Consider the following 14,200-nt stretch of genomic DNA (forward strand, 5'->3'; position numbering starts at 1 on the left):
TTAATTAGTTCGATCTTTGCTTAATACTTATGAAAATTCTGATTGTAGTGCCTTGTTTTTGATGTATCACGTGTGATACATACCCCCTAGCTTTCATAAACTAAAAAAAAAAAAAAAATTATTGCACTTTTCTACATCAAAGTGATCGAAACAACTATTTAAATACCTCTTACAAAATGTCAAGCTTTTATTTTTGTCTCGGCTCTGAGGAGGATTATAAGAAAGTATTCTACTGATCTTGCGGTAGTCATGATCAGAGATCAGCCTAGCCTTAAAACCCATCTTCTGTAGTATCTCTTACTACGAATTCTTACTTAAATATCGGCACATAAATCATGGATACTTAAGTATGACAGTTTCAGAATATCTTAAAAATATTTCTACAATTTATTTTTATGGCTGAGTTTTACTTTTTTCTGCCGTTAAAACGTGGTATACAAGATTTTACCGGAAAATAAAATTAATACTTCCGGTCTCAAAGTTCAAGTATATCGATGCCATTTGCTAACTCAGCCAATCATATGTAGAGGCATGGGTAAATCATAGTTATCGCATATTTTGAAATCTGGCTCTAAGATTTCTGTATTTATCTAGTCATTTGTTATCATTTCTAAAGACTTTTTTTGAGAAATGAACTCCCTTTTTTGTGAATGTTAGAGAATTTTTTAGGCGAGTTCTTTTATTGGTATATATAATATACTTTTTCTCATAATGTAATTTTGGTCGTGTTATAAAAATATTTTAGCCGAACTATTCAAATAATTAGGTAATTCATGTTATTTTGTTCAACAGCAAAGTTAGATATGTGTAAATTTGTTGCAAAGAAAATAAAGTGAGATTTCAGATTTACTTTCCTAATTCCGTATTTTAAAATTACTATAAGCAACTCTTTATCATGAAAAAATTACACGGTGGCGTAATTTTTTTTTATATTTTTATTTATTGCTTCTAGGTCAATTGCTATCATGTTACTGCCGGGATAAGTATGTACGAAAGAGTGCAAGTTAAATGATTGCAAGATTAGAACCTTAGCAATTTTAACCCGTTTATTTCTGTGCTATAAATGACAAATTATTCCTTTGTTACTGCATAAAGCTTTTATTTGTTTTGCGTATTTTCAAAATCTCGTAATTTAAATATGCGTACTTTTAATTATATATTAAAAAATCTCATTTAAGTACTCTCCATTGTTAACAATTTATTCTTTTATTATGTAAATTATTATCAAGTTGTACGAAATTCAGAAAACATATTTCTTATATTTAGTGCTATTAAAACATACCTAAAAATGTACAGTATTGACAGGCTGACTGACAACCTCCTGAAATATGTCTTAAACTGGTTGTTATCTACAGTAAACAGAATAACAATTGGACTGTTGTGTTTATTTCAGTATAGTAAGTAAAATGTAAATATGTGATGCATAAGTATTTGAAATTCATTGAGGCATTTTAGAATTATATAATTTTGGAAACTGAAACAGTGATATATACGGAGATGAAGATAGTTTTGCAAATTTATCTGCTTAAAGTAATGTTATATAGCATTAAATGCATGTATGGCATTTTAAAGAAAATGTAATGAAGATTTGTTTGTCATTTTATGTGATCAAACTATTTTAATTTTTAGAGCAAAAGTTATAGTTTACTCAGATAGTTTGGCTAGAAAGAATTAACTCTCCGAACTTAGTATTTGAAGTGAGAATAATTCCTGCTTCCATGTAAGCAGAGCTCATATGTCATTTAAAGTTGACAACTAAGTTCACTGATTTTTTCCCAAAAATTTCAAAATTAGAAAAGCTTATTATTTTTTAAAGCAGAAATCTAGTTATGAGGATAAAAATTTTAACAATTCAAAAGGTGCTAAGTTGCAATTGTTTTTTTAGGAGGCAAAAATATTTCTACCTGTAGCTTACCAGAAAGTAGTTTGGCTAATCTTTGGAATATGGTAACAGGTAGTTTGGCAACATTTTGGTAAGGCAATAAAAGTTACTAGTTAGGACTTTAGCAGTGTACATGGCTATAGTCAAGAGTGTGCGCAATGCAATTTTGTGCAATTCTCGGATGTCGAAGTAATTTTATGCAGCACGCGAATACATTTCCCATAAATTAATTAGCATTATTATGACAAGAATTTGAAAGAAAGTTTGGCTTAATCCTAGTATCTGGTGCATACGGGATTTGGCTACTTTTGGCGACTTTATGATTAGCAGTAAAAACGAAACATATACGATGATAATAAATACGATGATAACATATATATAAAACATATACGATGATAAGTAAATGGGTCATTCAAAGAATGTATATAGTTATATAGTATGTACTATGTAGTGATAGTGTATAGTATATACACTATCACTACATAGGCGCACAGGCGTTCGAGTCATTTTTGGTGTTGGCGATAATTTTAAAAATCGCGCCAAGGCTGCACCGTATACTAGGATTTTACTGAAAGTTTAAGATTTTAATACTTTGAAGTCCAGTTTTACGCTATTTTCATTACCAAAAACAAATGTAACTCCTCGGAAAATATAGAAATGGAGTTTACTCTGTGATATAAATCTTATTCAAAGATTTGAAGATACAAATCTGATTAACTTTTATTAGCACTTGTCAAAAGATAAATATCTTCAGTTACAAATTTTTGCAATAAGAATACTTTCATTATTTTAAGTATATTTATACAAGAACAGTTTTTCGTAGTTGAAAATTAATAAGTCTACAAAAAGAACCAGATTATACTTTAGTTTGTGATTATACTTTTTATTAGTTTCCCTCCAAGATTGCAAACTTCATCAAAATCAAAACATCATGAAGTGTAGTTAAAAGGTATAGTAAGAAGCGAAGATGTTTTGGTACTATTAAGGCTTCGAGGGCCGTAAAAAAATCGCCAAACTATTGTTGATGCCAATACTGCAAAAAATAATTGCTGCAAGAAAGGAAGTATAATAGTAAATACAGTCAAAAGTCGTTAATTCGGACACCCATAATCCGGACCTCAAAGCTGCAAACTTTCTGCGCATTCGTCGCGTTCACGCATGCGCACAGGCGTTTACGAGTGCGCGTAAGACCTTTACAGCTGCGAATATGTTTTTGCGCATGCGCGTTTAATGTGTAACGGACAGTATAATCTAAGCAAAAATTATTTAATTCAGTTAATGTTGCAGATTGCGTTGTTCCTTAATCTTCGAATTGGATCCGGCTTATTATTTTTTGCGGACTGTTAGAGCAATTTCATAAAAGTAAGCTTGAACTTTCGATTATGTCAAATAGAATTTCCGATATATATTTACTAATATGTAATTTGTATCTACAAAGCGAAAGTATGTTTTGAAATCCAAAATCTGTTTATCAATTTCACGCCGCGGATTGGAAGTTGATCTGTCAGCACTATCCTTATCTTCAGAGCAGATGTTTTTATTTTATTTGGCTTATAATTCCTTACTGAGTGTAGTATTTCATCTCGATGTACTCCATCTTTGATATGATTTAAATCAAGTTCCTCGTCATTATAATTCGTCTCCGATAGTGAAGAAAGTGACTCAAAGGTTATTGAAAACGAAAAAATTTCGATTTACAAATTAGTCGGTACTCTCGACACAGCAATTATAGGACTTAAACAGCGGAACTTTGTAACTAAACAAGAAATTATGTCTGTTTAATAGAATTAAAGAGAAAGTATTATCACATGAAACGGAGCAAATTAAACAACTGACATTGAAAGAAATGTTTAATAAAGTAAACAAATAAATATTTAGCTTTTTCTTTTTGTAAATTTTGATACCCTTTAGATCATAATTGCTCTTTATTTCATAAATTACGGTTTCATATTTTTAATTTTGTAATTTCTGCATGCCATCTTACCAGATTTAAATTGATGATCTATAATCCGGAAAAATCGATAATTCGGAATCGCCGAAGTCCCGACGAGTCCGGATTAACGACTTTTGACTGTAACTATCTAAGATTGATGTTTTAATTTAGATGAAAGGTTAATTTCATATAATACTTTTTTATTATTATAATTTATATGAAAAAGGCTAAACTTGACTGAATGGAAGCATAAGAGTAAATAACTATTTCATATCATTTTTATAATTTATATAAAAATTGCTAAACGTAACTGAATGGATGCTTGCATCACTATTTCGCTATTGACTTATCGTTAAAGCATAATTTCATCTCATTGGTTGTTCAAATGTAATTTTCTATAATGAATGAGGCCTTTTCTTTGAAAATATTCTCGGTAAAGGGCAGAATCGCTCAGTTATTTGTTTGCCGCTTTTTACAAGGGTAAAAACAATTGGATTTTTGTCAATTTTCTTTTACTTTTCAAGTGAAAATAGGTCAATGTGTACATAGATAAAGTCAAGGGTGTGCGCAGTGCCACTTTTGTGCAATTCTAGGATTTTTTTTTAAGTGAAAATAGGTCTATGTGCACATGGATACCGAGTATGTGCAATTCTTAAAAACACGTCAAGCAGTGGGTGATTCTGCACTTAACCCAAAATTCTATTGCCGACTTTTCGTCATGGGCAATTCCCAAATTGTTAAATCCATAGGATATCAAAAAAGGATTTAAAAATTAAGGTTGATCTTTACAATATGGTAACTGGTAGTTTGGCGACATTTTGGAGGCGATAAAGGTTACTACCTGGCACTTTGGTAATAATGTGAGCAGTACTCAGTTCTGATTACGCATTATTTTGTGTGAGGGAAATGAGAGATCATGGGATATGTCATGTGATATTAATGGACGAATTACATTTCTTTAATCGGAAAAGGGGGGAAATCGGGAAAAAATCTGGAAATTTTGTATTTGGCTTTATTCTGTGTTGTGTGAAACAGTGTTCGTGAATTTTTGGATCCCATGGCCGTAACTAAAGTGAATTCGAAATGGGTATTTATGTATGTATTAATTTAATGTATGTGCTCATTTATATTTTAAGTAGTGTTTTTGAATTTAATTATATTTTAATTAAATGATAGTTATTTTGTGAATTTTATGTTTGTAGGAATTTGGTATACGTTTTAGTTGAAGTAAACGTGCATGGAAATAATTTAAATATCTGACACTAAGTATTTGTAATGGTTGCAGTATGAATTCGTTGGTGACGTGTATAATGTAATAGATGATTTAGAGGTAAAAGTTTTTGGATATTTTATTTATTTTATATGTGGAAATGTTCATTACTTTTTTGCGATCAGGTAATTTATATATGTTCTTTTTACCGGGTTTAAAGATTGAGAAAATTGTCATGTATTTTCGTGAAATTTTTCTAATTTATGAGAAAAAAGCAGTGTACATGGATATAGTGAAGAGTGTGCGCAGTGCCATTTTTGTGCAATTCTGGGATGTTTTTTTAAGTAAAAATAAGTCGACGTGTACATGGTTTAGTGATATTTTAATTAAATGATAGTTATTTTGTGAATTTTATGTTTGTAGGAATTTGGTACACGTTTAAGTTGAAGTAAACGTGCATGGAAATAATTTAAATATTTGATACTAAGTATTTGTAATGTTTGCAGTATGAATTCGTTGTTGACGTGTATAATGTAATAGATGATTTAGAGGTAAAAGTTTTTGGATATTTTATCTATTTTATATGTGGAAATGTTCATATTTGGAAAGGGTAAATAATTTTTCGCGATCAGATAATTTCATGTATGTTCTTTTTACCGGGTTTAAAGATTGAGAAAATTGTCATGTATTTTCGTGAAATTTTTCTAATTTATGAGAAAAAAGCAGTGTACATGGATGTAGTGAAGAGTGTGCGCAATGCCATTTTTGTGCAATTCTGGGATTTTTTTTAAGTAAAAATAAGTCGGCGTGTATATGGTTTATGTGTATGTGTTATTTTGAAAAACGCGTAAGGAGTATGGTATTGTGCACGTTTTCCCAATTTTGCAGTGAATATTTGTCATGATTAAGCAGTTTTGTTAGATAAAATTTCTAGCATAAGTGTAATTCGGCTAGTAGATTGTTGGAAGAAGTGTTCAGTAGATAAAAAGAAAAGAAACATGTCTTTACTTTGTGAAGACAAAATGGTGGCAGGAAAAAAAAATAGAGGGTTGCTGTAGGAGAGTTGGTCGCCAAATTTTCGCCAAAAAAACGCCAAGTTACCATAATGTAAAGATCAACCAAAATTAAATTAATATGTCAATGGCATCTTAAGAAATATAAAACTATATAAAAACTAACGCAATCTGAAATCAATGCGTATGCTAGATTTGGCTTGCTGTTAAATGGGCGCGTTTGCTAGATTTGGCGCTTTCTCCCATACATTTTCGCTGCAATTTTTTTTACGGCCCTCAAAACCGAATAGTACCGATGTTTTCAATAATTTACATACAAATATTATTTTTCTGGATTGGTTGTAGAAAATCTAATAAAAGAATAGGTTGCCATTATTTACTTTCAAGTTTTGTCCCTCTTTGGAAGCTTTCGTATGTTTTTTTTTAGTCTAAATTAAAAGTAACTTATTTAGTAGTTAACTTCAATATATTACATTTAGTTGAATAAATGCCAGTATGAAAATTTTAATATTTAGCTCTCTGAATGACAAATTGTGACCAACAGAAATTCCTTGCAGATACCAACTTTTTAGATTTCAGGCAAAATATAAGTATAAATTCAATATTTTTCTTTGTGTTATTTTTAGTCGTATATTTTGACAAATATCTAGTAAAAAGTTTTTAATTTAATTGAATTTTTTTCGTTAAAAAAATCCCCTCCCTCTTTTTTTGTAATTACTGCCCATCAGTTACTTTAAAATTCTGCATTTGCCCGTGTGCAATCAAGTTTGAGATCACTGTTGTAAACTATTGTTTAAGCAATATGTCTTTGTGCATTGTAACAGACTGCCATAAAATTTAGGGAAATAAGAAAGGTAGGGATATTGCATTTCATATTTTTCCAATTTATTTTTGGCGGAAAAAAAATGCATACATGTATCAAAGACAAGATTCTGTTAATGGAAAGAATGCAAGAATTTGGAACGAATATTTTCTATGCAGTGATTGTGAAGATATGATGAAAAATCACTTGCTTGGATTGCTGCAAAAGAAACTGCTAAACTCCAATGCAATGCAGAGAAAAGGAAAATAATGCAGAGTGCTTTTGAAAGGCTATATGAATTAAGTTTGAAGAAAATTTTATTTTGAGGCTGATTACAAAAATCATTATAATAATAAATCAGGTACTAGTGATTTAAAAGTAGAACTGACAAATGACGATGTAAATATTCCTGAAGGCTCTAACTGTACAAATAAACAAGAATGCATGATAATTCATAAAAAGAAAGCTAGCTCAGCATTTTAGGTAATTTGTAATCATATAAAACATCAAAGTAATTTCGCATAAAAAGTATCTTCCTCCTTTATCTTTCGAGAGATTAAGGAATTCTCTTTAGATATTGTGAAAAAAGTTTTTTCAAACTTAAGACAACAATCTTGTATTTATTTAGATGTAATGTATGTGCACAGATGTGAGGTTAAGTTAGACAATTATTTAAATTTCTCTTCTGATTTGATGTAATACATCTGTTATATCAAATCAGAAGAGAAACACGCCAATGTAATATTTATAATTAGGTCAAAAAAGTCTTAAATTTTGAATAAAACTATTGATTTTAAGGTCAATTAAACAAAAGTTCCTCTTCTTTAGTTGCAGAAAACAAAAATTGACATATATATTCAAAATTGCACCAATCTAAGGTTGCTTTTTTTTTTTTTTTCACCTAACTTTAAAAAGCTGTTATTATAGTTATCTTAGAGTAATAGAATTCTCCTACTTGGCATGCAGATGAAGAAAAGATAATGAATGCTGTAGTAGTTATTTATTTATTTTTTTTTTTCTTTCTTCATGATTTAATAAATCCACAGAGGGGAAAACCTGCAACATTTAAGAAAGTGAAACTGTAGTGTATCTTTCTTTGCTGCAAATTGTGTCGTTGCAGTCAGTGTCAACATGATTACATCCTCACTCCTCACTTCCTATTTCAGAGGAAAAAGCTCTATGAACTAGCCCTCTCTTCTAAGTCCTGCAGGAAACCAGTATTGAAAATCAGATGAAAATGCTGTATTATCTCCCTTTAGGAGGGCAAAGAATGTTCAGTGCGTTGTATGGAAATTTAAAATTTGAGTGTCATAACATACTTTCTTAAATATAGTTCAAAAGCAATAAGAATTGTTTATTTGTACTAACTAATTGCATTAATATATTATTGCATAAATTGCTTATTTGTACTAATTAATTGCATTAATATATTATTATGTAATTACTTGAAATATTTTTTTTTTTTTTTTTTTTCAGTTTAAAATTTGTTTGCGCTGCTTTTAAAAAGATATGGATTCTCTCTGTAAATCTAGGTGTAGCTCTTACTCATATAGTCTGGCTAAACTTTAAAAAAAAAAATAACTGTGGTAATTTCTGATTATGTGCAGTGGCGTAGCTAGGGTGGGGCAAGGGGGTCATCTGTCCACGGGCACAGCATCCAGAGGGTGCCAAATTGATATTACAAGATTTTAGAATGAAATGTTTTCCATTCTTGGCAGACAGAAAGGGGTGCAAAATCTTTAGTTGTCCCCACTCGCTGAAACCCTAGCTACGGATCTGATTATACGCACCTCCACTGAAAAGTCGAAAAAAGGTATTCAGTAAGGTGAAGCAGTATGCCCCCAAAATAGTTAATCTTTATTAATAGGGGGTTGGACTTCTCTTTGACTGAAGTACAGATTGAATGCGACGTGGGATAGATACATAAAGGTCATGGACAATATTTAAAGGAATATTAAGCCATTCCTCCTGCAGAGCAGTCTCTAATTCCAAAAGTCTGGATGGAGGTGGAAATCGGGAACAAAGTTTGGACTCCAAATATGCCCATAAATGTTCAATAATATTCAAGTCCGGAGACTGAGGGGGGCCAAGCGAGATGTTCAGTTGCATCGTCTTGCTCTTTGGACCATTCTTGAATACACCTAGCAGTATGGATAGGGGCGTTGTCGTCTTGAAAAAGCGGTCGCTCATCAGGGAATACAGTCCGGACAAAAAGATGGACATGATCCCCTAGAATGCTTAGATAGTGATTGAATGTGATCCTCCCATGCAGAATAACAAGTTGCCCAAGACCGCGCCAAGATATCGCACCCCATACCATAATAGCGCCACTCCCATGCTTCACAATCAGCAAGAGGCAGTCAGGATGAAACACTTCTTTGGGCATTCTCCAGACATAAATGCGTTCGGTCGTCTGAAATAGGGTGAATGACGATTCATCTGACCATATTACCTCTTGCCACTGTTGTGAGGGGCCAGCCCTTGTGATCTCTGCACCATTGGCGTCGCTTGAAAACAGTAGTTGCTGTCACCAAGGGTTTACGAATTGCCACTCTGCCATAAATGTTCGCAGCATGAAGTTCCCTTCTGACAGTTTTTGTTGAAACGGGGTCCTGGAGATGAGTTTTCATTTCGGATGTTATCTATTATATAACGATTGCTTGTGCTTTCGGGATACTATGCGCTTCAAGACCTGTCTATCCCTATCAGCCAGCTTTGACTTTCGGCCACTGTTGTGCTTTGAAGATGTCGCTTTACCCTCTTTCGTGTACGCTGCCATAACGGCTGATATCCTACTGTTTGTTACTGTTTTGTGTTGTTGTTTCCGTAACCGATGCTCCACTTGAACAAGCTCCAACTATCATTCCTCTTTGGAACGCTGACAGGTCTGACATTTCAACTTCTCACAGACAGTTCGATCGAAGCGTGCAACGCAGGTGACTGCTGTTGAGAGACTGATACCTTCCTTTTCACACTCACTAGGTGGCAGACTTCTGTTGCAGGTGGCGTGCCTGTACTGCAGGTGTGCAATACGTCATACTTTTTCACGGGTGTTTGCATTATTTTGTCCTCCATCTGTATATGTTATGGGCAGAATGTATTGTTGAAGTTTTACAACTCTGATGTTGTGCAATTCCCTGGTGTATTTGAAGGAAAAATAAATCATTGTGCACATAAGGAAAAGAACAGTGAAAAGAGGAGGATTTTTTTTTTTTAAAAAATGTTGAATTGCTGATGTTTCTTGCTTTTCTAATGTGATTCATTACTGTTATATGGGATTTTTAGTACACCACCATTCTCAAAATAGCTGTCAAGGGTCATTCCCACTGGGGTTTATCTGAGCTAACGGACACAACTGACATAACTCACCCATCTCCAAAACCAGTTTATTTTCATCGGGCAGCAAGTTGAAAAATCTGAACAGCAGGCATAGCAAAGCTAGTTGGCAAATGGAAGTGACTCTGTTAGCTCAGATATATCCCAATGGGAATGGCCCTTTACCTTTCATGGGTAAGCTTGGCAAAAAATTGGTTGCTAGCATGTTTGTGATTGCTCTTCTAAGTTGGCAATGAGTTTGTAAATTTTCAGTGGGAGTTCGGATACTGTACCCAAACTACTTTAAAAAGTAGTTTGTTTTAACAGTTCTAGTAAAAGTAGTTTGTTTTAACAGTTCTAGTAAAAGTAGTTTGTTTAGTGTTTGCTGAAGTAGTTTGTTGAATATAACCCACAATGGGTGTTCGAAAATGTAAAACATTATTTGCATCTTTTTATGTGCTTTTTTTATTCTTATTTCTTAGCTGCCAACTCTCCAGGTTTTGTTGGAACAGTCCCAAATTTTCATCATTTCTCCTAGTCAGTCACTTAGTCTTCCAGTTTATAATTTTTAGCCTCTTATTTCATCACTAGCAACATGGTTTGTCTTTTCAACTTGTCAAACAACAGAATGAACTTGAATGGCTGATATGATGACGTGAGGCATTAGGCAAAAGACACAAAATTAGGTTTCTTATATTGAATGTGCATATACACTTAAGTCGAAATGAAGTAAAGGGATCGTAACCTAACTGATGTGAAGTGAACTGATTGTTTTTTTGCTGCATCCATCCACATATATTTTTAATTTGATGTTGGTTATTAATTTATATTATTTGTCATTACTTGTTAAACTTATTTTCATCATATTTAAAAGTATTTTATAAATAAAAGGTTTTAGTATTTTCTGATTATCTGTATCCCTACCGAAAAGCTGCAAACTCATTGCCAAAACTGGAGAGCATTCGTGAATTCATTGAGAACTAATTTTTTGCCAAGCTAAATAGCAAAAGGTAACATTTTTAAAATGGTAACACTTTAAGAATTACAAGAACAGTCAATTATTAAAATTATAAAATGCAAGAAACATCAATAATAAAACACTTACCTTTTTTGAGAAATCTTTTTCTGTGCTGCTGTTCTCCCCACATACACAGCAATCTGTTTTTGCTTCTAAAAACATGAGAGAAAATTTAAACTCGGCCATTGCATGCTGGCCAAAAGAGGTATGTAGTACTGGCATACCTGGGTTGCCACATAGCTATTTTGGTGACATACTACTGTGTCTCATTAATACTTTTCGTGACTTTTTAGTAGGCAGTCAGAAAGTACAAGCTTCCTTTCTCTACTAGGGATTTTATCAGTATAAAAGTCTAAGAAAATTGCAAAATGAAATTAAAATTAGCCAAAACAAAATTTAGAATATTTAATTAAACATTAATATAGCTAATGGTCATGCAGCTAAGTGCATTGTAGCTAATGGTGATTACTTTAAAGGCTAGTGAAAGTATTTTGTTTGTAACTCATGTTTCCTGTATCTACTGAGACAATTCATTGACCGTTTCAGACACATCTTGTATTTTACATCAGAATCGCATCATAAATAGCTTAACAATATAAATCAAACGTTATAAAATGAACTCAAATCTGTTTGGTATTCTGTTGTAATCTCTGGCACCTATGCTATTTTCTTTTACATGCTTTTTTTTTTTTCGGTATAAAATTGTCAAAAAGAAATCATTTTTTTTTTAAAATTATTTGTATCTTCTGCACTTTGTGGTGCACTAATTTTTTTTGGCATACTTTCTGATTATCTGCACCCCTCCCAAAATATTGGCAACTAATTTTCTACCAAGCTAAGACAAACACACACACACACACACAAAAAAAAAAAAAAAAAAAAAAAAAAAGGCAGCACTCTTAAGAATAACATAAAACAGCAACCAGTGATCAAAATTAAAGATGCGAGAAATATCGTTAATAAAAGGTCCTTTTTTTCTAATATTTTCCCCGAATACAGTGATCTGTTTCATTTTAAAAAAAAATCGGAGAATTCCAAAAACTCGGCAGTGCACGCAGTATTGCTCTGTTCAATAAATTTCTGTCCAATTTGGTATAAAGACAGCATTGCACACAATTTGGCACTACACATGTTGTCGTTCTCCTCATGTACACAGCAATTTGTTTTCTGTTAAAGAAATTGGGGCATTATGCAAATTTCGATCCAAAATTGTATAGTATCAGATGTACAACTTCATGGAATGCAAATTTTTACATTCTCTATTGTCAGGGAAAGGAGCTTTCTGCAGAAATGCAGTGCTTCTTTTTCATCAGCTTGCAAAATTCACAGTCCTATTATGATTCTTTACAAAAAAGGAGAAAAGTATACTCGAAAGACAGAACACTAATTGGAGTGCAACCGCATACTTGAAGCACGAAATCAGTTATAATCTGCTGCACAGGTATGCATATGCGAGTTGCTTCATAAATACATTCCGGTGACATCATAAGTAACCTGTTTTGGCTGGCAACATAGTGTGTTGACTAAAATACTTTTCATGGCTGTGTGGATAATCAGAAAGAAACTCTTTTGTTTGTTTGATTTTTAAATGATTCTTACAACCTGTGTGAAAATTTTATCTTCTGTATTACAGTTTCACAAAACTGGCATTATAATATTATTTTATTTTTAGGTTTTAAAAATGAAAATCCTAGGCGTGGAGTTTGCTCCTCTCAGAATTCCTTTGGAAAGGCGACTACAAACTGCTGCTGTATTTTATTATTGTACCAATTTTATATTTTTTGGTTTCTCTATGCTTTTCCTTTGGATATATCTCTTTTTCACAAAATATTATTTTATATCACTTCTATATCTTGCTTGGCTTATCTATGACCATAAAACATGTTGTCAGGGTGGTAGGCGTTCAGAGTGGTTACGATGCTGGTGTGTCTGGAAATATTTTGCCAATTATTTTCCTGTAAAAATGATTAAAACTGCTGATTTTGATCCAAATAAGAATTATATCCTAGGATACCATCCTCATGGTATTATGTGCTATGGAGCCTTTAGCTGTTTTGCAACAGAAGCTACCAATTTTAGTGAAGTTTTTCCTGGAATCACTCCACGGATCTTAACACTTGAAGGACAGTTTTGGTTTCCTTTTCACCGAGAACATATAATGTGCACAGGTACTGCAAGAAATATATATGTATTTTGCTAAATAATTATGTATTTTCAGATAAAAGTAAAATTTTAAAATTTACTTTCTCCTGTCAATTATACTTCAGTTTCATCTTAAATTTTCATTTATATAAAAGTTTAAGCAAATTTAAGATGTTTGTAGAAAATTTTTTTCTGTAATTTTTAGTGTATTTTGCTTTGACCTCATCCCTTTCAGTTTCTAATCAAATTTTAAAAAGTTTTTATTTTTAAAATGAAAATTTTAATGCAGTGATGTCTCACGTAACAAACATTCCCCACAAGAAATTCACAAATAGGCCAAAAAATATCCGGCATTGTGAACCTTGTGTAAGCATTGGTTTACATTATTAACACATTTGCAGAACTGAATATTTTTAGCTTCTGTTTATTTCATCAAAAACACCAAAAGTGCATCTGTACATGAACAAAGACAACAAGTAAGAGAGCAGACATTTGTTAATATTATATTGCCTTTAAAGAATTGTTCTTTCTGCCTGAACAGAAATAAAAAGGTCAGAGGATGAGTTCTTTGTAAAGAACACAAAGAGTGTGTCTTGCTACAGCCATTGACACATTCCGATGAGGGGAGGGAATATCCATTCTTCAGCCAAGCAGTAACATTCTAAATAGTTTGAGGTGAACACAGTATCAGGTCTTTCCAGCAAAAATGCAATGCATAACTTTAAACCAATTTTGATAAAGAGAGAAAAACTATGAACTTCAAACACCTTGAAAAGAGGACTTTCCAGAAACCACAAGCAATTGAACAAAAAGTTTTTTAAAAAAAATCATTCACCTCTAATGGAAATACATATTCTATTAAATTGAACTGAGAAGCTACGAGAC

At 32.3% G+C, this 14,200-nt stretch overlaps 1 protein-coding gene across 4 annotated transcripts in view; it reads left to right on the plus strand.

The window, feature by feature from the left end:
- The first annotated feature begins 516 nt into the window (after positions 1-516).
- LOC118198658 (2-acylglycerol O-acyltransferase 2-A-like) overlaps positions 517-14,200 on the plus strand; it is a 57,884-nt gene continuing 44,200 nt past the window's right edge. The window contains exons 1-2 of one of the 4 annotated variants that reach the window (XM_035370396.2): positions 517-669; positions 12,846-13,341. In XM_035370396.2, coding sequence (XP_035226287.1) covers positions 12,855-13,341 — 487 coding nt within the window. In that variant the 5' untranslated portion in view covers positions 517-669; positions 12,846-12,854. Of the gene's footprint in view, positions 767-5,014; positions 5,146-12,845; positions 13,342-14,200 lie in introns of those variants that run through there. The other 3 variants (XM_035370409.2, XM_035370402.2, XM_085808034.1) reach the window with 3 other exon arrangements.

This window comes from Stegodyphus dumicola, chromosome X1, assembly GCF_044657685.1.
Source record: "Stegodyphus dumicola isolate Sdum_Otavi_A_Nest chromosome X1, ASM4465768v1".
Taxonomy (NCBI): domain Eukaryota; kingdom Metazoa; phylum Arthropoda; class Arachnida; order Araneae; family Eresidae; genus Stegodyphus; species Stegodyphus dumicola.